Source organism: Kogia breviceps, chromosome 15, assembly GCF_026419965.1.
Source record: "Kogia breviceps isolate mKogBre1 chromosome 15, mKogBre1 haplotype 1, whole genome shotgun sequence".
In the NCBI taxonomy this organism is placed as follows: domain Eukaryota; kingdom Metazoa; phylum Chordata; class Mammalia; order Artiodactyla; family Physeteridae; genus Kogia; species Kogia breviceps.
This window is the reverse complement of record NC_081324.1, coordinates 88,964,037-88,989,488: the sequence shown is the minus strand read 5'-3', so window position 1 is coordinate 88,989,488 and position 25,452 is coordinate 88,964,037. Positions and strand designations below refer to the sequence as shown.

Here is a 25,452-nt window from a genome sequence, read left to right as displayed (position 1 = left end):
TCGGCATGCGGGCAGTGCCCGGCTCAGCTCCTGACTACAGCCAGGGCCCCTCCCGCTTCCTGACGGACGGCGCGGGCCGCTGATCCGCTGCAGCCGCGAGGCCAGTGACGGGCCTCACCTGAGAACACGGTGGCACGGGGGCCCTGGGGCGGCGTGGTCCCGCTGGGGGGCGAGCCCACCGTGAACACCACGGGGGAAGGGCTGCTGGCACCCCCAGCGCGGGCTCCCGGCTGCAGGTTCCCTCCGAAGCCAGCAGACGGCGCTGGGGGAGCAAGAGGAGGGGCTCGGGGTCTTCCCGCCGCAGGGGCCCCCACTCCCCGGAGCGCTCCCCGGCGGCCCCCCCCCCGCGCACCGGTCTCCATGGGCTTCTCCTGCAGGCTGTCCACGCTGCCCGAGTCAGGGGCCTGCGTCCCAAAGGCAGCCTTAAGGAGCAGATCCGTGAGGCGGCCGGCGCTGAGGGACCTGCAGGGTGAAGGGCGGTGAACACGCGCCGTGCGCCACCCAGGGGATCCGGAGACCCAGGCGCCAGGCCCCCCGCTGCCCAGGGCCGGCCCCCCGGCCCCCCAAGGCAGGGTCCGGGCGCCCCGCAGCCTGGTCAGCGTGCCCAGCCCGGCCCGACTGTGCTGGCCACCCGGTCCTCCCACCCTCCCCGGGCAGTTACTGTCACCCGTCGAACAGACGCACAAACCGAGGCTCCGAGGGGGTTGAGGAGGGAGGGAGGTGCATGCAGACAGCAGGCAGGGCTGGGTCTCTCCTCCCCCTGGCCGCGTCGGGGGAGTCCCCGCCCACTCACCTGCCAAAGGGGCCCTTGGCGTCCTCGGTGGGCCGCAGGCCAGGGCCCAGCTGCTGCCCCTGGAAGGGCCCCGCCTCGGAGAGGTCGGGCAGTGTCCGGTTCCGAGGCGGCGTCATCACCACGCCCTGCCTGGCCAGGAGGGTCAGCAAGTTCTGCGAGCTGGGGGTCTTGGTGAAGTCGAACGTGGGCACGGCCTGCGGGGGGCAGGTGAAGTGCTGAGGACGACCCGCCACGGTGACACTAACATCTCAACGGGGTCAGCAGCGCCGGCCCGAGTCTGCAGGGCCCCACACCGCAAAGCCCCGAACTTCCACGACCCAGGTCTCCACAGCAAAGGTGTGCAGGCTGACTCCACCGTGTGCTGGAGGACAGCGATACACGCAGAAGCACGCGGCCGGCACGGGCCACGCACGGGAGCACCTATGGCCTCAGAGACACCACGAGGTAGCTGCGGGTTCTGGGCCCCCTTCACAGACAGGAAGACTGAGGCAAGGGGTGAACTCAGTAAAGTGCCCATGGTGGCAGCCCGGGTTCTCCGGGGCCCTGGATGCTGGGCCAGGGTCAGGGCTCTTCCGGTCAAGGGCCAGAGAGCAGATGTTTTGGCTTCGGGGGCCAGTCTTCGTCACGGGGATGTGGCCACCCCACACGTGAACGGGGAGACACGGATCCAGCCCCCAGCCAGGGCAAGAGGCCTCAGCACAGAGGGCAGCCGCAGCGGTGCTGGAGCACACCAGCCCTGCCTCGGGCTTCCGGGGCCCCTCAGGTCCTGTGGGAATCCCGCCAGGCAGAAAGCCCGGCGGCCCGAGCGCATACAGAGCCACTCCCCAGCCGCCCCCCCGGAGGGCCGCGGCCCCGTTACCTTGGTCGGGGAGCCCAGAATAGGGGGCAGGGGGTTCCGCTGGAGGAAGTCGGGCAGCTTGGGCGAGCCGCGCAGGGGCCGGCAGGACGGCAGCCCGTGGGAGGGCTGCGGGGGGCTGGCTTGCGGGTGGCCAAATGCCACCCCCAGCGGGTCCGTGGGGGGCTTGGGCAGCTTGGGACGGACCACACGCAGGTCGGACAGGTTCGGGGCACTGTGCAGGCGGCAGCCCAGCCCGGTGCTGTGGGGAGAGTGCTCAGGTGCCGAGGAGCCTAGGGCGGGACAGGACGGGCCCAATCACAGCCGTCCCAGGACTGCCTGGCCCCGCGCACACGACCAACCAGGACAGTGTACGGAGACCCCCATGCCTGCTCGGGACTCCCTTTACCCTCGTGGCCACCTGTGCCGCACTGCACCTACGCTCTACCGCGCACCTGAGGAAACAGGCACAGAGGAGCTGAGACACCTGCACGAGGTCACACAGCATGGCGGGGTCGGGGTGGGATCTGAGCCCCAGAGCGGGCCTCCATGAGCTGAAGGCTTAAGCTTGTTAAAACAGTCTCACGGAGTTTCCTGCCTTCTTTTGACGCACAAGAAATGACTGTTGTGAACCAGGAAAACGGCCGCTATCCTAAGCAGCGACAGGCCAGCCCAGGGAGGTCAGCGCAGCTCCTCGCCCCTCCCCAGCTCCACCTGCACACCCACTGGGCCAGAGACGCACCTACCTGGACGAGGGGACCTGCCACCGCGCATCTCGGCCGCTTGGGGGGAGGGCGCCCCGCTCCAGCCCGGCCGCTCGGGGATGGTTCCGACTTGGGGGCGAGAGGGGTTGCCAAGGTCAATGTGGGACAGAGAGTGAGCCCCGCCCCCGCCCCCCGCACGGAGACTCCCACTCCCAGCTCTGAGGCTGGGTCCGCCAGCGACGTGCACAGGCTCACCCTGGGGAGACGGCGTGTAGGGCCGGCCCCCGCCCAGGGAGAGCTTCCTGGACAGGGCGGCTCCGTGCTCGGCGTGAGACGGGGGTGACAGGCTGGCCCGTGCAAAGCCCAGCGGGCTGGTGCTGCCTGACCTGCGGATGGCAGAGGACCTGCGGACGCAAGCAGGCACAGGGCGTGAGGCCCCCAGCCACGCCCGGCCAGGGCCACCGGCATGCCACGTGCCTGTTCCCCTCCGTTCAGATAACGGGCCTCACCAGCAGCCACAGCCCGGTGGGAGCCGCCAGTCCCCGCCAGGGCAGCCCCCGACCCACGGGGGCTTCTGTGAATTAAAAGAGGGGCCCTCTCCTCTTCCGAACCTTACAAAAGTCGACGTCGGTTTTGTGGGCACAAGACACTTCACTGACATCTACCCGAAAGCAGTCAAGGTACAGCTCGAGTGCCAGCAGTGCCCACGGGGCGGCGGCGCTGACAGTCAAGGAGCGTGCAGCCTGCACAGCCGTGCGGGTGAGACGGCCCTGCGCCACCCAAGTGGGCTGCGTGGGGTTCTCCTTAGGGCCCTCTAGGGCGTGCCTGGCCACCGGGGGCCCCGTGCGCTCACCGTGCCGTCTGGAACTGGGTGGGCGACTGAAGGTTCTGCTCGATACGCTGGTAGTTCTGCACCTGAGTGGGGACCGGGATAGGGACGGAGGCCCCGCACCTGCTGCTGGAGAACGCCCCGGCCCGGCTGTGCGGGGAGAGAGGCTGGGGTCACCGCGGACGGGCCGCCGGGCCGAACCCCACGCCCTAACCTCCTGGGGCAGAGGCCGCTCGGGCCACCTGCTTCCTCGTCTCTGCACACGGCCAGCACTGCTTCCCTGGCACCCCATGCCCCCAACTCTCTGCACCCAGGTGGCTTCTGGTTGGGACCAGCCAGTGGGGGGGCGCGGAGGACAGCAAGGCTGGGCCAGCTCCTGCTGGCACCTCGCCCACAAGCTCGGGGAGCGGGGAGGGAGCGACGGCACTGGTCTCCGGCGGTTCCGGTAAAACCACCCCCGGGCCCCGAGCCCTCCCCGCAGCCCTTCCACCACAATCCCTTCCTGCCTCTGGAACACCCACAGGGGCCAGGCACCCTGCCGGGGCTGAGTGAAGGCAGGGCCTCTGGACATGACCGCTTCCTGCAGGATCCCACTGCGGCTGGGGCGCCGCGGCCCGCTTACCCTGAGGGGCTGAGGCAGCTGCTGCAGGGCGGGGAAGGAGACGGGGTCCGGCCACGGCTCTCCAGGCCAGCAGAGGCCGCCAGCGAGCTCCTGGCAGGGACAGGGCGGACGGCAGGGCCTCACATTCAGGCCAAACGAGCGCAGACCCTTGCCCCTCCTTGGGACTCCGTCCTGCACTGGGCACAGCAGACTCGGCCCTTCCCAAACTGTCTGACCCAGGCAGGTCAGGGGACAGCCCAAGAGCAGGCGGCGCCCTCCCCGCAGAGCCGGCGGGGCTCGGGCTGGGGGCTTACCCGCTGCACATCAGGCTGTCCGGTGGCGGCTTGGCACCGACCGCCTCGGCCACCAGGTCACCTGTGGACGGGACACGGGCGAGGCTGGGCCCAGGCACCTCTTCCTGGGTGGGCCCGGACACGGGGAGCCCGGCACTCTCCCGTCCCCGCTTCTGTCGCTCGCGCTGACGCCCCTTTGCCCGTCTGGTCCTCACGGCACTCGAAGGAGACCCTGGGACCGGTCCCCACACACCAGCCTTCAGCGAACCCCGGGCCGGGGGTCCACACCTCCCAAGCTGGGCCTCGCCCCTCCTCCAGGACCGCTGGTCGCCCACCTTCCCCTGCCCTCCTCGCGCTGCCGGCGGCTGGGCACGGGCCTCCCCGCCCCTGCGGAGCCAAGCCGACAGGCTCAGGGTGGCCCGCTCCCACGCAGCCCCGCCCCGGGAGTCTCGGGGCGGCCAAGGCCATCCGTGAGAGAAGTGCCAGCATGCGGGGTCGGAGGGGAACTGAGGACCCAAGAACAGAGCTCTGCGGGGTTGGGTGGGGGGCTGCAGCTCAGCAAACACAGCGAGGGCAGCAGCTCGCCCCTTGGAGCAGGCGCCCTGGACGCTCCGCGGTGGGCAGGACTCAGCTCTGACTCTTCGGCCAGGCTGCTCTGGGGCAGAAGCTTCCAGAAGCCCCTTCTTAGGGGTTCCGTCTGGCATGTCTGCAGTGATCCCCCTGCCTGGTGGCCCCCTGACCTGGAAACTGGGCCGGGACCATGACGAAGTCATCAGTGTCACAGGACGAGTCCTTGCTGCTGCCGCCCGAGTCCCGGGAGCCCTGCAGGAAGCCGGTGGCCTCGGCCGGGGAGGTCAGGGTCTTCTGGAGCTGCTGCTGCATCTCCCCCAGGGACTGGGGGTCAGAGGGGAGGCCGCTGAGACCCGGCCCCAGGGCCGGGGCGAAGGGGGCCGTGGGACGCGGCAGAGGCTCTGCACGTTCTCCCCCAGGCCACTCCTTCTCCGGCGACCTCCCCGCAGGAGCGGTCGCCTCACGGGGGCCCCTGCTGCCCAGCACGAGGAACCGCTTGGCCCCCACAGGCTCCAGAGACCCCGTGTCAGGCGACCCCCCCCACCCCCCCACCGTGGCCCTGCACTGTGCTCAGGAGGTGGGGCGTCTGGAAGGTCCGCCTTTGAGCATGAGAGAGCCGTGCTCTCCGCCACCAGCCTGGGCCTGGCCCCCGCCTGGCAGGACGGACGGACGGCCCAAGGGAGGTTCAAGCCCCAGTGCCCCCGCCCCCGAGCACAACCTCAGCAGACCTCACCCCAGCCCTGTGCCGGGGACGCGGGCTCCGGGGCGGGTGGGCTCCCAGGACACAGGGCCCCCGCCCGTGGCCACCCACGCACCCGTGCACACGCAGGTGCGGAGCTGACACGGTGCTGAAGAGACCGACGGGACACAGGGACCCTGAAACAGGCCTCCACCCGCTTCTAACTCCGCCACATTCGCAAGCAGAACGTGTCTGAGTCTGCTGTGATGGGACCAGACGACACAGCAGAAAAAAAGGCGCGAGCTGGGGCGGGGCAGGAGCCTGACGAGGTTCCTGCGGACACCTGCACACCCCGAAGCCGAGGCGAGAGGAGCCCGCAGCCCGCAGCTCGCCGCCCTGCGCGTGACTCACCGGTGGGGAGGCCAGGTGAGAGGTGGAGCTGCTGCTGGAGCTGCTGCCGGACCCCGAGCTTGGGTACGAGGGCACGGGCACGGGCGGGGCTAGCAGAGGGCGCGGGTCAGCACCCGTCAGCACGGGATGCTCCCCCTCCGGCCCTGCGCGTCCCACCCTGCCTGTGTCAACCCCACGCTGAGCACACCTGCCGGCTCGGGACCCCCCTGCCCCGGAGGAACCCAGGGACCGGGAGGGGACCTGTGCGAGGGCCCGCCCTCAGCTCTCCAATCCCGCCGCACCAAGTCAGCTGAGCTCGAGCCCAACCCCTGGCGTCGGGGGCCCCTGGGGACTACAGGCTGAGGAGCTGGTAGCCCCCAACCTCCCGGGCTGGGGCTGGGAAGAAGGGGGGGCACGGGAGTGCCGAGACCCTCAGAGGACTCACACTTCTTCACAGCGGCGCTGGCGTCAAGGAAGGGGTGATGGAAAAACTCATCTGCAGGAGGAGGGACGGGCCCGGGCTCAGGAGGGTCCGACGCCAGGGCTGCCAGGGCCGAGGCCAGGCCCCACCGTCCCCTGGGGCCCGAGCTCCAGCTGGCTCTGGGCCCTGTCTCCGCTGCCGCACGCCGGGAACGGAGGGAGGCAGAGCCCCAGCTGGCGGCTCCTGAACACATCTGGCGCCCCCAGTGGCCCGGGCCCGGAGCACCCCCCCCGCCCACGGTTTCCCCAGCAGTGCTGCCCGTTGCAAAAGCGGGGATTTTACCATCTCCGCTGCTGGGAAAGGAGCTGCGGGCCCCGGGAAACCCACTCGCTGCCGCCACAGGGCCCCTGGGAGCGGGGCGTGCAGGACGTGGGGGGTGAGGTGGCGGCCAGCCGGGCAGGGCTCACCGAAGTCCATGCGGTCTGTGTGGTTGCGCTGCAGCAGAGCCAGGAGCAGCTGTCTCAGCGGGGCCGAGGTCTCCCGGGGGATGCTGGGGGCACAGGGCACGACGTTGACAGGGCAGCCTGACCTGGGGGGGGGGGGGCGCGGGGTGTCTGGAGGGAGGGGCACTCACGGCGGGACCAGCGTCTTGTTCTTCTCATAGAAGAGGCGGAGGTCCTGGGGGCTGCTGGCCTGGAAGTGGGGGCCAGGGGGCCAGGGGTGAGCACGCCCACTGCTCTCGGCCGCCAGCCGCTCTGAGCCTCTGTCTCCCGAGAGGCCCCTGGCCCAGCACTGCCAGCCCGTCTGTCCCAACACTGAGCGTCTTCGCGTACTTCCAGGGAAGGGGCCCCCTCCCCCCAGCCAGGCTGTGGAACCACGGGGACCACACAGGGGGCCGGGGGGCCCAGAGCAAGGATGCTGGCTGGGCCCCCTTCCCACCTGCTGCGGGCGCATCCCGGGTACCTGGTGTGACCGGTCGCGTGCTTCTTGAAATTAAAAAGAGGCCCGTGCACCCCCCCCACCAGCAAAGGGCCCCAGAACAAGCTCGGCCCCCAAGTGGGCCCCGCCCACACCCCTGTTCATGTGTCACTCGCTCAGCACTGCTGAGTGCCAGGCACGGTTCAAGGCGTGGGGGGCACAGCCGAGAGCACGACGGCCCCTGCCTTCCCAAGGCCAACACACCAGTGGGGGACAGCCCTCCGCTAACCACTTGCTCACGTGCAGGGAACGTCAGGCAGGGAGGTGCGAGGAGCGGGGATGGGGGCAGCCTAGGGCACCGGGCAGGCAGAGGGCGCTTTGGGGCAAGCTGGCAACAGTGGAGAGCTGCCCGGTCGGTCCACGAGGCCACTACGGGACGCGAGGGCCTGCAGCACGGGCTCAGAGCCCTGGACCCTTTGGGGTCCAGCACACAGCAGGCCGCTGCCTTCCAAATGCAGGGTGTACCCCAGAGCTTGGGGTCCTGGTACCAACTTGGTGGGTCACGCCAGCCCTGCAACGGGCAGGATGGAGGCCACGAAACTTGGTTCAGACGTACACGTGGACACACACAGGTGCACCCGGGAGCCAGCGGGGACTCCGGCCTTGGCCCTGAGCGGGGCAAGGCCCTGAAGTGACTGCACCGTGGGGAGCTGGGCGGCCACGTCACTCCAGCGAGGGGAGGCTGCGGGACCGCGGCGGCCGGCTCCTGCTGGGTGCAGACGCGAGCGCGCCCACACCCTCTGCCCGGGGCGGGCCTCACCTGGAAGGGCGCCTTCCCCGTCAGGCACTGGTACACGATGGTGCCGATGCTCCACAGATCCGCCTTCCCGTCGTAGTGCTGGGACATGATGACCTCCGGGGCCTGCGGGGGTTCAGTGCGGTCGGCGCGACGGCGAGAACGGACGCTGAACGTGCACTGAGCCAAGTCTGGCTCCAGCCAGGCGCCAGCCAATCGTAACAGACGCCGGCCGAGTGCCACGGATGTGGCGGGAAACGGTACAGCCGTGCCGCTTGCCACCCAGTGAGGACACAGGATGGGGCTCTGCTCTGGACACGGGGGGGGACCCCACCGCGGACACCCCTTCCAACAGGACGGGGCAGCAGGGGCTGGGGTGGCCCACCTACCATGTACATGGGGGAGCCGCAGAGCGTGGCCGCCATCATGTTGCTCTGCAGGTACCGGGCAAAGCCGAAGTCGGCTGCAGGCGAGGAGAGGCGTGAGTGGGGTGGCCGCGGCCCGCGGGCCTCCGCCGGTCTCCCCGGGCCCCGGCCGCCGCCTCACCGATCTTGACCCGGATGTTGCTGGGGGTGGCCCGGCGCCCGCCAGGGTTGGAAAGCAGGAGGTTCTGGGGCTTCAGGTCCCGGTGGATGATGCCCTTGCTGTGCAGGAGCCGCATGGCGCCCGCAATCTGCTGCAGGAAGAGCCGGATGGTGTCCTCGCTCAGCGTCCGCATGGCTGAGGGGAGACGGGCTCAGTGGGGCGCAGCTCACCCGGGTGCCCCGAGCCAGGGGCCTCCCGCCCCGAACGGCTCCCACGCCCCTGCCTGCCGTCTCCAGGCCCGTCGGCCACGCCGTCTGACTCTGAGCCGCCCCGGTGTCCCCTCCCCACTTGCGAGCCCCGCGCTGCTGCCCAGCACGGCCCGCCCCTCCTCAGCAGCTACCTCTACCCCCTGCTCACAGCGCGCACCGCGGCCAGTGGCTGTGCGATGAGCCCCGGGCCCGGCCTCAACGGGGGTCCCCCATCTGCGCCAGGGCCCCGCGGAGGCCCGCCCCTGCAGCGAGCCGGCACCCCGCTGGGGCCCAGGACAGGCCTGGCTCCCGCAGAGCGGCCGACCAGCGACCGAGACCCCGCCGGGCACCACGTCCACGGCGGGCCGCGCGGGGCCGCTCAGGAGTGACCCTTGCAGACCACGTCCGCCCTGGGAGGCCAGCCCTCGTGCTCCTGACACAGCATGTGTCCCCAGCGGCGCTCCCCTCCCCCTTCCATCTTTCCCAGCAGGCGCCGGGGGTGGGAGGATCCGCCGTCACCATCGGCCGGGAAAGCTCGTTCACGCCAGGCCGCCTCTCGGAACGGGCCGGGGCGAGCGCAGGCGTCCACTCACCGTGGAGGTAGTCGGCCAGATCGCCGCCGTTACAGTACTGCAAGAGACCGGCCACACACCCTGGTCAGCGGCCAGGGCAGGCCCTCCAGCCCTGCCCAGGCCTCCCACCACCCTACCCCTGGACACCTGCTCCCGGGCACTTGGTGCCCGGTCTCCAGCCTGGGGCAGACGTCCCCCGCAATCCGTGCTTGAGGAGGCCAATGGGGGTGCTCACCGCCCCTCCAGCACCTGCTGTGGCCGCTGGTGCGGTGGCCCTAAGCCCACGGGCGTGAAAGCAACTTTAACCCCAAGGTGACAAGGGGCCTGAGAGCCGAGAGGGCCCAGCCTCCCCGTCCTCACAGCTGGCCCCCGGGACTCACCTCCATGACCAGGTAGACGGAATTGGCCATTTCCTGCAGGACACAGAAGAGGCGGTGAGAGAGGTGGAGGGGAGCACGCCCCGTCCCCCAGTCCGGCAGCCGTCTGGGAAGCCTGGCTTGGCCCCAGTGCGGCCTGGGCACCCGGCACCTGCAGCTGCCCTCAACACTCCGCCTGGGCTCAGGCAGGCGAGGCCAGTGAGCGTGCACACTGGCTGACCTGGCAGCCCTGGGGCCCGTCAGGCCAGGGCTTAGCCAGTCGGTTAGTGGCCAGGAGATGAGGATGTCTGAGAGCCAAGTGGGCTTGAGTGACAGGAGAAGCAGCCAATCAGACCACTCTATTTGTCAAGTCTGGGGAAGGGGCTGAGGACCCAGGAGAGGTGACAGGGGTGAAGCAAGGCCCCCACCTCCCAGGGGGAGACCTCAGCAAGCCAGGGCTCCATCAAGGTCAGGGTCAGCCCTGGCCCTGAGGTTTTGACAGGGCTCAGCTTGCTCTTCTATGAGTGGTGGGTCCTGGCCAAGGAGAAGCACTTAGTCGGGGACCCAGGCCCCCAAGAAGGGACACAGCGAGGGCGTGAGGCCCTTGACTCTCAGGCCACGGAAACCGCTCCTGGCTCCGGAATCAAAGACGCCAACAGCATTATAGGTCGGCGCCACCAGCCCACGGCCGGCCAGATTCCGGCTCAGCCCTCGGCCACCCACGGCCTCGGGGTGCCACCAGCATCCACAGCTCGGTCCACGGCAGCAAGACTGAGAAGCCCATTGCTCAGGCCAGCGCACAGACACCTTCCCGCACCCACGGGCCCGGCGTCCGTCCAGCAGGGTCCCCTGAGATCCCCAGGTCATGGATGAGCAAACTGAGGCCAGTGAAGCCAGGTCAACCAGGCAGGCGGGGTCCCATCCTCTCTGCTCTCCTGCAGACAGCCCCCTCCCCTCTTCCCCGGCGGGGTCCTCCCTAACTGAGGGGCCCTGCCAGCCCGGAGCAAGTCCCCAGGCCCCTTCAGCACCAGCACATTGCTGGGCCTTGGGGACCAGGAACAGCCCCTCCCCGCCGCCCAGCAGAATGCACCGAGTGCCCATTCCCCACCAGCACGCTGCTCGGGGGCAGCTCCAGCTTCTAACTCCCACAGGGCAAGGGGGCAAGTGCGTGAGCTGGCCCGGAGCTCTCAAGGCACGGGGGGGCCCCGAGGAAGCCTGGGTGGGAGGAGAGAGGTGGCTGCAGGAGGGACATTTCTCAGCGCCTCGAGGCCCAGACAGACTTGATCTCCAGCAGCGGGGCCACCGCCTTCCACCCCTACTCAGGTCCCAGGGACGCCCCCGCCACCCCGACCTGGCAGGACAGAGTACCCCTGGTCAGTCACCCTACCCCCAGGAGGTTGGGCCTGGGCTCAGACCCACAGCAGTAGAACACAAAGCCACTGGGTGACACCCTAGGTGTAAACATCAGCCCCCTGAAACAAGAGAAGACCCCCACGGGACTGCCCTGGTGGCGCACTGGTTGAGAATCCAGCTGCCGATGCAGGGGACACGGGTTCGAGCCCTGGTCCGGGAAGATCCCACGTGCCGCGGAGCAACTGAGCCCGTGCGCCACAGCTACTGAGCCTGCGCTCCAGAGCCTGTGAGCCACAACTACTGAGCCTACGTGCCACAACTACTGAAGCCCACGCACCTAGAGCCTGTGCTCCGCAACAAGAGAAGCCACCGCAGCGAGAAGCCCGCGTGCAGCAATGAAGACCCAACGCAGCCAAAAATAAGTAAATAAAATAGATACATTTATATTCGAAACAAAAGAGAAGCCCCCATGCCTCCAGAGCTCCCCCAACAGAGGGGCTGTGGGTCCAGGACGGGGACTCCCCGGGGAGCAGGGCTGAGAGGTGGACGCTGAGAGCTCCCGGGGCTGGCTGGGCCGCGTGCCCCACCCTGCTTCCCCGGGCCCTCACTCAGCCGCGTGTCCGTGTCCGGCAGGGATGCAGAAGCCTTCCCAAGTGCCCAGCCGGTTCCTCTGGGAGGGGGCGGGCTCCGTCCACCAAAGCAGGCCCTCCCTCCCACCCCCCCACCCCCCCGCCCAGGAGAGAGGTGGGAGCTGCCTCAGCCCAGCACGCAGGCCACGCCCTCCCAGGGCAGCTGCGGGGAGAGATAACGCAGGGAGAAAGTCCCTGGTCCGACCCCGGCTGGGCCCAGGCCAACGGGGACAGAGGGGGACCAGGAGGAGGGAGATGCCAACAGAGGGAGGCTCTGAGAGCCAGGTGCAGAGTCGGAGGCTCTCGGGCAGAGGGGCCAGAGATGAGGACCCAGAACTAACCAGGAGACAGAAACAGCCACTCCCCGTGACAGCCAGGCCACCTGTTCCCTCACAGGCCGTCACGCTGCCCACGGCCACCTCTGGGGACGCGCCGAACAGGCTCCCGAACTCACCCGCCAGGGAGCAGCCTTGTCTTGAGTGGCCCAGAGGTGCCACGCTGCCAGAGGGGCAGGGCAGGGCTCGGGCCCAGGTACCTCTGCCTCTTGCCGTCCTCCCGAGGGGCCCTGCTCCCCAGGAAAGCCGGCAATCACCCACCGAGCCAGGACGGGCAGGGACCGGACGACAAGGACAGAGACAGATGCAGCACCCACGCCCCCCGAGGGTCCCCGGGGAGTCGCCAGGGCTGGCGGAACCGTGGCTGCATGGGACGAGGGGCTGCCAGCTGGGAGGTGCGTCCCCCGTACCGCCTGCTCCCCGGGTCCCGCGCACCCTGGACCCCACGGCCTCCTGCCCCAGAAAGGAGGTGCCTGTGCATCAGTGACAGCATACCGCCCTTCGCGCCCAGGAGCCCACGGGACCCCCGCACAGGACCCCCAAACCCACTCCAGCTGGGGACGCTTCCCACACCAGGCCAGACGCCCTCCCTCCCGAGGGGCCACCCCACGGGGCCCGCCGCCCACTGCCTCGCGGCTCCTAGCCCTCCCCGCTCCCTGACACCCCGGCCCCCCGAGACCCCCCTGAAGCCTTCCTGGCGCCCCCCAGGCCTCGGCGAGCCCTCAGTGAGCAAAGACCAGGGGCTCTGGGGCCAGGCGGGGCTGCGGGGGGCCAGGCTCCTCTCCTCCCCCGACCTCTGCCCCCTCACCCCGTGGCTCACCCAGCGGAGACCGAGGGCACTGCCCGCAGGCCCGACTGTGCATGGAGCCCGGAGGGCCAGGGCCTGCGGGGGACGAGCGCTCAGCAGGGCTGGGCCGGGGGAGTCGGGCCCCCCGCTCCTCACCACGCGGGATACGGGCCCGCGGAGGCCCGGCCTCGGGGTCGCCCACCGCCCTGGCTTCAGAAGGCCCCTTCCCCGCCCGCTGCACCCGCTTGTTAGGCGCTAACCCCACGGGCTGGCACGAGCCGCGGCCACGCCTGCGGCGCCCCCAGGGCGGCTGCGTGCCCAGGCCCCCGAGGGAGCCGGCCCTCCAGGCCCCCGGCGGCGGGGGGCGGTCAGCGCGGCCTCGGCGGCACAGCTGGTCTGCCCCTGGCAGCCTGCTGCCCACCCAAGACCCGGAAAGGTCGCGCCTCGGCCTTCCTCCCCGTGAGCTAAATTTGGGCTCCACGGGCTCCCCCAGGCGGGAGGACCGAGTGCACTGCGGACAGCAGGCCGCCTCCTCAGGGGTCGGTCCAGACTCTCGGCGGCGACACTCTAAAGGACCAGGACGGCTTCCTGGGGCCGCAGCGGCCGCCGAGCCAGAGGGCTCCCTCCTGGGGGAGGCGGATGAGGGAGCTTCTGGCCGCGCTCTTGTCCCCAAGAGTCCGTCACGTTCTTCACGCAAAGCCACCCACACGGCCGAGGCGCCGGCTTCCAGGGAGCCCGCCGGGGTCACCCCCACCCCACCGGCCAGCCCGGCGCAACCTGAGGACCGGGCAGGTCCCACCGACGTCCCCGCCGACTTAAGGGGAGGAAACGGGCACAGCGAGGTCCCGCGATTCTGCCCGTCGCACAGCCGGCGCGGGAGGGGCGGGGCTGGGCACCAGAGTCCCGGCCGCTCCACCGTGCGCGTGGCCCCCAAGGAAGGGGGCGGTGAGCCCTGACCTGCACACCTCGAGAGGACAGGCGAAGCCCTGGAGGCCGGGTGAGCGGCGCCCTCTCCGTCTCTCAGAGGCGCGCCCACGGGCCCTGGGGACCGGGCTGGCCCGGGTGTCAGGGCCAGGTGTCCCAAGCAGCCTGGCACGGGCGCCCAGGCACGCAGGAGGCCGCCCTGCCTCCACAGGGTGCTAAGGTGCTTTGCTTAAGAGGATCCCAGCTGCCGGGCTCGGCCGAGCCCACTCTGTCCGGTGATCCTGGGCCGGGCCTGGTGGGCAGGTGGGGGGCGGGCACTGACCCAGTTAACTCCTTGGAGTGGGCCGTCTTGGCTCCAGCAGGGGGCCAAAGCCACAGCCAGGGCTGGAGCACAGCGGCCCATGGGAGCCGCGGCGCTCCGCACCCCCGGGCTGGGCTCTCCTGGACAGCGCCCAGACGGGAAGGGATGCCCAGCCCCACCCTGAGAGGAAGCCCACCCTTCCTCAGGGAGTCTCCTTCAGCTTCCATTGTGTGCCTGTGGCTCCCGGCGGGGGCGGGGGGCCGGGGGCAGGCCAGCTGCCCTCCCCAGCCCCCTTCTTCCCACACACCGGGCCTGCCCCTGACTCGGGAGAAGCAGGGGACACTTCCAGAATGGAAAACACAGAATCGACACGTCCCTGCCCGGGACCCAGCAAGCCCGCCTGGGTCACGGTGCCCACCACCGAGAGCCAGAGATCTGGAAAAATCAAGGCCAAGGGTTGGCACTGTCCTGAATGACCCCACAGCAAGGCAGACCTCTGACCTTGACCGAGGTGTCCACCCACCCAAAGCCACTAGGGGTGGCTCTGTCAGCCAGGCCGGGAGGTGAGTCACCCAGCTGTGGGAACCAGCTGGATGGCGTGCTGGTCTCAAGAAGGCCCTCGTCCCGGGGCGCACGCCGGGCAGGGCTGTCCCCTGAACCCCGTTGATGGCCACTCTCCCCAGAAAGAGCACACCCAACCAGGGCCCAGCAGGCGAGGACAAGACCCGGACCCAGCCGTCTGCCCCTCAAGGAAAGGAAAGGCCAGGGGATCCTGCTGCCTGCCCACATGTCTGCGGGCCACAGAGCAGAGCCCCGCCCCAGAGGCCCCCTCCACGCACCCACAGCAGCCTGACAACAGTCACCACTCCGTATGGCCACGAAACAAAACCACCTCAACAGACAATAAGCAACCTGAGGGAGAATACTTGCAACCTATCACGGAAGGGCTTTCCTTAATATATAAAGAGTTCCCACCCACCAATATTTATATAGCACTTACTATAAGTACAGATCTTAAACACTTAACACACATAGACTCAAGCTGTCATCACAACCACCCTACGACATAGATACACTGTTATCATCTCCCACTTTCTGGGTGACACTGAGGCACCAGGAGGCCGAGTAACGTGCTCAAGGTCACACGGTGAGCAAACGGGCGAGTTGGGCTCAGACAGGCCGGAAGGCGCAGGGCCCTGCCGTTCACCAGAGTGCCGTCCGACCTCGGTAACCGCAAGGCCCGCACACCCCTGGGTAGGAGGCATTCCTGGCGCTCACGTGCACACAGAGAGGTGCTGAGCCCCCCTCAGAAGTGAAAAACAGAACCATAAGAGATGTCGTTTTCCACCTCTCAGGCAGGCCAAGATGAACGTCTGATAACCGACCTCCTGGCAAGGATGTGGGGAGACAGGCCCTCCTGCCAGCAGCGCTGCTGTGTCCACGGTCCATCCTCTACGGACCACAATCTGGCAACTGTTCCAAACTAAAATACGCACCCTCTTATTTCTAGGAATCCACCCTGTAGACACACAGTCATGGCAAAGGTGAATCCAGGAGAGTCACCGCCACACTGCTGACACGTCAGGATCCCAGAATAACCCCACGTCCCACCAGTGGGGGACTGGTGAGGTCAACTGTGGAGTACAGGGCCGCGGAACACCGCACAGCTGCAAATAACACCCCAGTCACGGCCGTGGCAACGCCAGCACACACAGTGCTTTTTACTAGGGCCAGTGTCAACCAAACAACTCCGGACTCTGTTTTACAGAGAAAGACATGGACGCACAGACAGATTAAGACACTTGTTCCAGGACACACAGCTCGTTTAAGTGGCAGAGCCAGGACTGGAACTAGGTCACCTAGCTTCAGAGTCTGGATTCTGAACCTTGCAGAAAGAGTGGGGGATAATTTCCTTGGGAGGAGAGGGTTGTCACTTCTCACCTATGGACTGAGTTAATGTGGAGTGACACGGACCTTCTCAAAGACACACACTTAAGTGAAAAATGCCACAGGAGAACTGTGGATGGTGTGGCAGCAAAGAGGTACGTGAGGATGTGTCACTGTCCCCAGAGAGACCCTCTGGGGGAGATGGGGCTCATTGGGACAGGAACGGTAAGAGTCACCTTTTTCCACGTCCCTTTTGTACTGTTTCTTCTTTTTTTTTTTTTAAAGCCAAATCATTAACTGTTTTTTAAAGCCATGATTTCCTGGGTCCCACGTGTGTCTCAGACAAGTGTCTAAGGACTCGGGGAGTCACCGCACACCCCGAAGGCTGAGAGCACAGAGCCTGGCGGGGGGGCGCTGCAAGAGAGAGGCTGGCTGGCCTCTAAGCACTTCCTCTGCACAAGGGAAGCCACAGCACTGCCAGCCCTGGAGGAAGTGGCGCTGCCCACAACCAGGTGTGTGGCCCAGCCAGGATGGAAGGAGGGCATACAGAGGCGGGGGCAGGGGACAGGGAAGGGTGGGAGAGGAGGAGGGGGAAGGGGGCCACCCCGTTGGCCCCAGAACACCGCTTCCAGGTACTCTCTGCCGCTGTCACATTGGACCTGGGGCCTCCCCAAGTCACCTCATGTCATGCCACAGCCCCCAAGGCCGCAGCCCAGCTCTGAAGGGGGAGGGAGAGGACAGGGAAGGAGGGAGGAGGCCACCAAAACACAGACAGCCAGGCTGGGAACTTCCCCTCAGCCAGGGGCTGGTCCCGTGGCCTCAGTAAACAGGTTTCAAAACCATTAGTCAGCACTCTGGCCCTCAGATCTGCTGCCTCAGGTTCCTGGCCCCCAAACTGGGTCTCCAGGGTCCCAGACCTGGGCCGAGGCTGGGGCCCCCCCCGCGCCCGCCGCCAGGCCTGGGAGCCCGCGGTCACTGGGGGAAACAGGCCGCAGTCTTCTGGGCCAGCTAGGCCTGAGATGGCCTCATCAGCCGGGCACCCGCCTCCCTCCTGCCCGGGTGGCTGGCCCCAACTGCCAGCAAGAAGGAATCTCCCTTAGCCCCGCCCCTCCCCCAGTCGACACAGGGAGACAGTGGCCAATGCCGGGCCCCGCTGGGGTAATGTCAACAAACAATCCGCTGGTCCAGACAGGTGGTCCAGGCCGGCAGGGCTGCCCTGAGCCTGCGCTGGGGACAGGACTCACCGTCGCGGCCACTGGGCCAGACACCCCCGAGGGCCACGCTGTAGCCAGACCTCCCTCGTTGTAGCAGCGCTGGCGCCCGGGGCACTCAGGTGGCCGGGGAAGGTGGGAGCTCTCCCAACACGCCCAGAGGAAGCCCAGGCCCAAGAACTGGGCTGAGGGTGGGGTCCCAGCAGGCCTCCGACGCCCATCCACACAGGGGGGTGCCCAGGTCCTTCCCCCAGTACGAGATGCTGCTATCCTAGAACAGTCCACTCCTGGCCAGGGTCTCCAGCACTTGGCTGCACTGGGACTTAAGTCACCGGGGCCTGAGGCTGTACTGGGGCCAGTGGGGGCGGGGGCGGAGGGGAGCACACCCCCTCCCCACCAAGACGGCGGCCCGCAGCCTTACCTGGAAGTCATACAAAGCCACGATGTTTTCATGTTTCAGTTCCTAGGACAGAAACCCAAGTTTCCCGTGAGTGAAGCGGACTCACCCGTCACCCTCTCCCCTCCTGCTTCTGAGGCCAGCTCACCTTGAGGATCTTGATCTCCTTCCCCAGGAGAGTCTGGGACTTGGCGAGGTTCTTCTTGTTAATGCACTTGACAGCGACCTCCAGGTCGTGTTTCTGAAAACCAAGCGCGGGTGTCCCTCAGGGGCAGGGAACCCCGGAACCCCTTGAAGGCCTTGCCCAAGCCAGGTAAGCGCCCAGCAGGTCCCTGGAGATGAGGGGGTCAGGAGTGCATGTGAGGGGGACGTGGGGTCCCGGGGCTGTGGGGTGAGACGAGGGGCGCCCGGCTGTGTTCATGTGGGGTCCCCGGCAGGATGAGGGGGCCTCTGGGGTGTGGAGGTGGGGATGGGGGTGGCCGGCGGTGGGGATGAGGGGGGTCCCTGGAGCGGGGGATGGGGAAAGGGACCCCGGGGCGGGGGGGCCGCCCTCGCCGGCGCTCTGCCCTGGCCGGCCGCCCTCTCACCTCGCGGTGGCGCCCCTTGAAGACCACGGCGAAGGCGCCATGCCCAATCAGGTCCTTGCGCGAGAACTCGAACTTGCCCACGGTCTCCAGGCCGCCGCGGCCGGACTCCATGGCGCGGGCCGGGCCAGGCAGGCCGGGGCTCAGGCGACGGCACTGGCCGGGGGCGGTGGGCAGGGGGCGCGCCCCATCGGGCAGCCCGGGCTGCGGACGCGATCCGACTCCAACCCAGTCTTGACCTGGTCTCTGACCGTAGCTCGGGATCCGGCTCAGGCTCCGGCCGGGAGACAAAAGAGCCGCGGCCGCCGGGCCCGGGAGCCTGAGACGCCGGCGCAAGCGCACAGAGTGTCGGGCGGGGCGGAGCCTGGGGGCTAGCCTGGCTGGGGCGGGGCGGGGCCTGCCGGGCGGCAGCGCTCAGTGGGTGGTGGCACTGGCGGCGGGGCGGGGCCCGTTGGGGCGGGGTCAGTAGCAGGCCCGCCTCCTTGGGAATGACAGGGGAGCTGCAAGCCTGAGCATGAGCCAAGGGTCGCCCTCCAACCAGTTCTCCTGCTGCAGCCTTACACTACATCCCTTGTCTGCGCGTCTGGGGGGCGCACATGTGCCATAGCCGCCATTAATACCTGGGACGTGACCTGTGTACCCCAGGGCTGGAGATTGGATAGAATAAATTCTTAGAAAGGGAACGACTGCGTTGCAGGTTATGCATTTAAAATTGCGCTCGATAGTTACAAACTGTCCCCCAAACTGCACCAAACCTAAGAAATAGCCCACAAGTCCTAAGGTTAGGTAAATCCTGGTGCATCCTCTCTATGGAATAATACACAGCAGATTCTTAGAGGCAGAGGTGCTCAGATAAAAAGTGCTCCAAGGGACTTCCCTGGTGGCGCGGTGGTTGAGAATCTGCCTGCCAATGCAAGGGACACGGGTTCAAACCCTGGTCCGGGAAGATCCCATATGCCGCGGAGCGACTAAGCCCGTGCACCACAACTACTGAGCCTGCGCTCTAGAGTCCGCAAGCCACAACTACTGAAGTCCACGCGCCTAGAGCTCATGCTCTGCAACAAGAGAAGCCATCGCGATGAGAAGCCCGGGCACCGCAACGAAGAGTAGCCCCCGCTCGCCGCGACTAGAGGAAGCCCAAGCGCAGCAACGAAGATCCAGTGCAGCCAAAAATAAATAAATAAATTAATTAATTAATTAAAAAATAAAGAAAGTCACTGGAGAGAGATGTGTGTATACCATACCTACATGTGTATATAGTTTTCTGTATATATATACATATATAGGGTACCTAGTACTATACTATGTATGCATATATAGTACATTGGGTAATTATAACAGCTAACCCATTGCTTACCATGTGCCAGGCAGTACTCTCTCCACATATTAACTCATTTATTCCTCACAGTGATCCCATGAAGTACTTGCTATTATATCCCTATTTTACATATGAGAAAAGTGAGGCCCAGAGAAGTTAGGTAAAAAAGTCACACAGCCAGCGAGAGAAAGAGCCCGGATTCTCATAGGAGAAACTGTTAACAGTGGTTGCTTTGGGAAGAGCCGGTCCTTTTTACTTTACACCTTGAGTGTGAATCGCTCCTATAACCTTCCGTTATTGCTTTTGCAAATGCAGAATTCTGAACAATCCTCCCTGCCACCCCCAGTCTTCAGTAATAGCCCTGCACGGCTGCACCAGCCTGTGGGAACGCACTTCTGAGGGGTAGGCTCCCAGGCTCTCCATACCCCAGGCTGGGGCCAGAGACCATCAGAGCTGGAAGGGACAATGGGTCCCCTGGCCCACCATCTTTGTTTTCCAAGGACGAGGTCTTGCAGTACCACGTGGTCAGCCGCAGCCTGCCCTCACCTCCTCATCCATCCCCTCACTTCCTCCAATGACTGTTTTTTCAACACCCAGAGTTGCCACAGAAGAAAAACACAGAATCCCCTCGTTCGGGACCTTCCTGTCCAGTGGTTGGGGTCAGGGGACGAGACGGGCAATGACTGCACAGACAGTTGTAAAGTTTCAACCCAGGAAAGTGCAGAGAACGGGCAGGGCAGACGGTGGGAGCCAAGATTGCTAGAGGGAGCCTAGTTGCCCTGGAGACATGCCTCCAGGAGCCCAGCACACCCTGGGAAGGAGATACTCGCCCTAAACGTGGGAAGTGACAGGGCAGAAGTTAGGAAGGGGGCAGATGAGATGGGATGTGTGTTTGGAAAAGATCTCTGGGCCCTCGACGGTGGAAGAGAAGGGAGGCGAGGTATGCTCGATTCCCCTGGCCTTGGCCCCAGCTCAGTGGATCAGGCTGCCACCCTCCTCTGTGTGACACACCCACCATGGTCTGTGCCAAGTCCATCCTCGTGATTCAGATTCCATATCTGCGAATTTGCCTATTCGCTAAGTGTTTCATGTAACCCCCAAATCGGTACTCACATGCTTCTGTGGGCAAAATGTTTGTCGCCCCAGGCCCTCTTTCCCAGCTGAGGGTGAGGGAGGCCACTGCCTTGCGCCAGCAGCTCTCGTACTGCAAACGAGGGTCCTGTGGGCAATTTAGGGCCACATCTGTCACGGTCCGAGTGCGGGCTGGAAAAAAATTTCCAGACACAAGGCAGAACGTAAAGAAGATAGAATTTATTGGAGGGAAGGGTCGCTGCCGGAACAGCGGGCCGACTTCCTAGCAGTCTGGGAGAGTCGAGCCTGAACATGTGCTATTGATCAGTTTTTATAGCCAGGAAACAAAGGAATGGTCCGAGGGGAGATTTTCGTTTACTGATGGGTCGAGGCACATATACCTTCCTGTAAGAGTCCGGTAGGGGCTGTGACGCTGACACCTTTTCAAGCTGGGTCGTCCTTTGTCCTTGAAGCACCACAACATTCTTCGGATCTTTGTGCTTTTTGTTGGTGATTTCGCTGTTCAAAAGTAAACAGTGTTAATGAATTAACAGCATATATGAAATAAGATGTCTTTTAAACAGAAACACACATAAACACACAGTGATGTATTGAACGGTTGACAAAAATGTTGTGACCAGAGGGTGGCAGGAACCTACATGTATTTTTCCCAGAGCAGGTTCAGAATCCACTAATCCTGTGCTGGTGGCAACGTTATAGAGTGTGAGTACTGTCGACTGAAAAAAAGGCACAACCTAAAAGTTCAGAGTTATGCTTTATTCGAAGGACAAAACTAAGGACTGAAGCCTGGGACACAGCATCTCAGAAACTCTGAGAGACTGTCGCACATGGGCAATGGGTGGGGAGCCAGGATCTATAGGAGTTTTTGAAACAAAGACCAGGTAGTCGGAACACTGAAAGATTACTGTTAAATAAGGAAAACCAGACATCACAAGTTAAGGAATTTAGCGCTTTGCTATGTATGGGAAGATGCAAAGTCTGGGCTCACTGAAATCATTCCTCTGATATGCACCTCCCCTATCCGGGGCCAGCATCCTCTGCTTCTCATCCTGAGTCTTCTCAGAGTGCACCGTTGGGGCAGCTGTAATGTGATGGCTTGATGGCTGCAACATCCTTTGTTTACTGTTATGGCAGGAAACATTCTTCATTCACAGTCCCACGAGCAGTGAGAATCAATTGCCCTTGCTGTGTGCAGGCAGCTCTCTTTACAGGAAGTAACTCTTATGCCCACATCAGCCCTGGGAGGTAGATTCCTATGGTTACTCCCATGTAACGGGGGAAGAAACTGATGGCCAGCGAAGTGACTTGCCCAAGGTCATGCAACTAAGAAGCGATACCTCTCCACTGCAAGCACTTTCTCCTCTTCCTCCTAGGTCTCCAAACCTCCCGAAGCAAAGGACAAAATCCTGTTCCATCTCTGACCTCTGGTGCTCAGCCCAATGCCCAGCAGTCAGTAAAGAAACCTGTGGAAAGGATGTTGAGTGAAGAAAACCACCCCTGGCTTGCTTACTCAACAAGCCAAAACACACCACCTTCCATGGAGGTGCCACCTGCCCCCCAGACAGGCCTCCAGCACTGCTGCCACTTTCCACAAAAGGAATGGTGAACGGGTGTCATTTCAAAGGGACTGGTGGCAGCTACCCAGAGTCTTAAGCTTAAGAGTTCTGAGAGTTCTGTGATAGATTAGTAATGTCTGTCACAGGTGTTGGGTGTCGGGGGTGGTTTGTGTGCCTTAAAACAGACAGAGGGCTGCATTCCTGTGTCACTGTGACTTCACCAATGTAATTTTCAAGAAGTTAAAAACTAACAAAAAAAAAAAAAAAAAAAACTAACTCTCAGGGACTTCCCTGGCAGTCCAGTGGTTAAGACTCTGTGCTTCCAATCTAGGGGGTGTGGGTTTGATCTCTGGTCAGGGAACTAAGATCCCACATGCCGCATGGTGTGGCCGAAAAATTAAAAAAACAAAAAACCAAACTCTCCTATGAATATGGAGCAAAAAGTGGGCTAGAGGTTTAGCTAACTCAGTAACGAGGGAACCAGCCAGACGGTAAAGGTGGTTCCTGGGTAGAATTTGAGGGATTGTTTATTTATAGGGATTTGAAAAGAAGAATGTTAGAGTAAGATTGGTCAGTCAGATTCAAAACTGGCTATTGTTTCCCAGGGCAAAACATTAACCTTTGATTATCTTTTCTATCTCAGAGAAATCATCTGTCTTCTGTTTGACAAAAACCTACAAGTTAACATGGAGATAATGTCACAGACTCAGAGCTTTGAATCAATTGTCAACAGAAAGGTAAACACGGGTGCAGAACCCCTGCATCAAGGATCAGCAAACTTATGGTCTAAGGGGGCAAATCCAGCCCTCCTCTTGGTCTTTTCCTTTTTTGTTGTTTTTCGTTTGTTTGTTCTTTTGGCCGTGCCCTGCGTCACGTGGGATCTTAGTTCCCCAAGCAGCAATTGAACCTGTGCCCCCTGCAGTGGAAGTGCAGAGTCTTAACCACTAAACCACTAGGGAAGTCCCAGTTTTTTCTTTCTTTTTATTTTTTTAATATTTGTAGCATACACATAACTTAAAAATTGCCGTCTTAACCATTTTTAAGTGTACACCTCAGGGTGTACAAAACATTCATATTGTTGTGCAACTGTCACCACCATCATCTCCAGAAATTTTTCATTTTCCCAAACTGAAACTCTGCCCCCATTAAACACTAATGCCATCCCCCTGCAAAAACACTAACACCCTACCCCCTCTTCCCTCCACCCCAGCACCCACCCTCCACCTTCTGTCTCTATGGATCTGACAGCTCTAGTTACCTCATAAAAGTGGAATCCTACAGTATTTGTCTTTTAATGTCTGCCTTATTTCCCTTAGCATAATGTCCAAAAGTTTCATCCGTGTTGTAGCATGTGTCAGAATTTCCTTCGTTTTTAAGGCTGAATAATATTCCATTGTACGTATACGCCACATTTCGTTTAGCCATTCATCCACTGAAGGACACTAGGGTTGCTTCCACATTTTAGCTATTGTGGATTACGCGGCTATGAACGTGAGTATACAAGTATATCTTCCAGATCCTGTTTTCAATTCTTTTGGATAGATATCCTGAAGTGGAATTGCTAGTAATTCTATTTTTAATATTTTGAGGAACCACCATACTGTTTTCCACAGAAGCTGCACCATTTTACATTCCCATCAGCAATCACAATTTCTCCACATCTTCACCAACACTTGTTATTTTCTGCTTTTTAAAAATAGCTATCCTAGGGCTTCCCTGGTGGCGCAGTGGTTGAGAGTCCACCTGCCGATGCAGGGGACACGGGTTCGTGCCGCAGAGCGGCTGGGCCCGTGAGCCATGGCCGCTGAGGCTGCGCGTCCGGAGCCTGTGCTCCCCAACGGGAGAGGCCACAGCAGTGAGAGGCCAGCATACCACAAAAAAAAAAAAAAAAAAAAAAAAAAAGCTATCCTAGTGGTTGTGGTTTCTCACTGTGGTTTTGATTTGCATTTCCTTAGTGATTAGTGATGTTGAGCATCCTATTTGCTTATTGGCCATTTGTTTATCTTCTTTGGAGAAATGTCTACTCAAGGTCTTTGACAGTTTCTAATTGGATTGTTTGAGTTGCAGTTCTTTATATATTCTAGAGATTAACTGCCTACTTTGGTAAATAAAGTTTACTGAAACCCAGCCACACCCACTTGCTTATTTAGTGTCTCTGGCTGCTTTCAAGCTGCACCTGGAAAGCTAAGTAGCTGCAAATGTGGCCGTGCGACCTGAAAAGCCATATTTGCCATGTGGCCCTTTACAGAATGAGTTTGGTGACCCTGGCCTTGAAGTATTAAGTAGTCCTTCAGTGATGCTCCAACGGGACCACAAAAGAGCACGCGCTGAAGTCGTTACTTACAAGTTCTGGATCATTCTTCCAAACGGTGGCAGTGGATACCAGCAAAACCTAGGAGTTCCTGTCTCTAGGACCCCAGTCCACGATGCCCAGAGGTGAGTCCACTCCTCAAATGCCACTGAAACACCACTGGTGTGTGTGTTGGGAGGACACCCCTCCTCCAGCCCTGGCCCGTCCCCAACCATGGGCTGGAAGGCAGAGTGGATGAGTGTCGGGGTGGGTCCCCTCTAGGCACAGCGGGGAAGCCTGGGTAGCCACCTGGCTTCTCTGTGCCTAGGTTATCTCCCCTGGGATAATAAAGAGAATTAACTAGAACAGTGGAGACAGCCAGCTTCCTCAGGAGGGGTTCCCTAGAACGCCACCACCTCCCAGTCCCATCCCATGCTAATTCTAGCCAGCAAGGAGCCCTGCTGAAGAGAGAGCTGCTTATCTCATCCTGAAAGTTCTTTGTCCTCCTCTAGGGTACTTTAGGCAAAGCTTCTCAGGGCCTAGGCTCATCTCAAGGACTTCAGACTTTGGGGAAGGATGGGAATTTGCTTCCTGGCTCCCAGAAGGTTGGGATTCTAAGGGGGCTTCTAAGGGGGCTCCGGGCTGGTTTCAGTCCCGGGTAACCTCAGGGCGCCAACCACCCTGGCCTTGCAGCCAGCCCCTTCCAGCCTCAAGCCCAGAGGGAAGGTCTGTACCTGTGTCCCCCAGGCAGGGATGGCTGAACATAAACGTACAACCCAGCAACCCCACTCCTAGGTGTTTACTCAGGGTGCCTGATGGGAAATGCTCATTACAGCTTTATTCAGAGTAGCCCAGAGCTGGAAACAAATGTCCATCAACAGGCGAAAGCAGAAACAAATGGGGATATCCACACTCTGGAGTAGAGAGAATAAGCATCTTGGCCCCGCAGCAGCGCGGACGAACCTTGATGCCCTGTATGTACAGCGAGAGGAGCCAGACCCGGAGGACCTCTGCTGTAGGGATTCACCCGTCAGAAACGGATCCCTTGTTGGTTGCCTGGGCTGGGGGGTTTGATTGGGACAGGACAGGCAGGGCTCTGGAGGTGACAAGTGTTCTATGGTGATTGGGGTGGTGGTGGATACATGGCTTTTATACAGTTGTCAAAACCCTTGAAATACGAGTATTTAACTGTGTGTGAATTATACCTTAACAAAGTTAATTTTATTTTTAATTTTTAAATAAATTTATTTATTTTTTA

The 25,452-nt window shown here is 62.8% G+C and overlaps 1 protein-coding gene and 1 long non-coding RNA gene across 6 annotated transcripts in view; one reads left to right on the top strand and one right to left on the bottom strand.

Annotated features, from left to right (window-relative positions):
• Nucleotides 1-18,293, bottom strand: part of ULK1 (unc-51 like autophagy activating kinase 1) — a 22,500-nt gene extending 4,207 nt beyond the window's left edge. The window contains exons 1-22 of one of the 4 annotated variants that reach the window (XM_059040010.2): nt 17,942-18,293; nt 17,503-17,595; nt 17,379-17,420; nt 9,555-9,587; nt 9,196-9,232; nt 8,376-8,549; nt 8,219-8,292; nt 7,854-7,955; nt 6,750-6,808; nt 6,583-6,665; nt 6,140-6,190; nt 5,716-5,804; nt 4,796-4,949; nt 4,077-4,137; nt 3,784-3,873; nt 3,186-3,311; nt 2,588-2,736; nt 2,375-2,461; nt 1,653-1,921; nt 794-987; nt 353-462; nt 119-262 (exon numbers count right to left, since the gene is read on the bottom strand). In XM_059040010.2, coding sequence (XP_058895993.1) covers nt 119-262; nt 353-462; nt 794-987; nt 1,653-1,921; nt 2,375-2,461; nt 2,588-2,736; nt 3,186-3,311; nt 3,784-3,873; nt 4,077-4,137; nt 4,796-4,949; nt 5,716-5,804; nt 6,140-6,190; nt 6,583-6,665; nt 6,750-6,808; nt 7,854-7,955; nt 8,219-8,292; nt 8,376-8,549; nt 9,196-9,232; nt 9,555-9,587; nt 17,379-17,420; nt 17,503-17,595; nt 17,942-18,052 — 2,332 coding nt within the window. In that variant the 5' untranslated portion in view covers nt 18,053-18,293. Of the gene's footprint in view, nt 1-118; nt 263-352; nt 463-793; nt 988-1,652; nt 1,922-2,374; nt 2,462-2,587; nt 2,737-3,185; nt 3,312-3,783; nt 3,874-4,076; nt 4,288-4,795; nt 4,950-5,715; nt 5,805-6,139; nt 6,191-6,582; nt 6,666-6,749; nt 6,809-7,853; nt 7,956-8,218; nt 8,293-8,375; nt 8,550-9,195; nt 9,233-9,554; nt 9,588-17,378; nt 17,421-17,502; nt 17,596-17,941 lie in introns of those variants that run through there. The other 3 variants (XM_067015999.1, XM_067016000.1, XM_067016001.1) reach the window with 3 other exon arrangements.
• LOC131742338 (uncharacterized) lies at nt 16,953-25,452 on the top strand. Of its 2 annotated transcripts, none has more exons than XR_010837079.1 (6): nt 16,953-17,092; nt 17,418-17,667; nt 21,722-21,891; nt 22,548-22,641; nt 24,153-24,340; nt 25,076-25,452. It is a non-coding gene; the product is annotated as an uncharacterized lncRNA (long non-coding RNA). The 2 variants fall into 2 exon arrangements; XR_010837078.1 differs by having other exon boundaries at nt 25,030-25,452.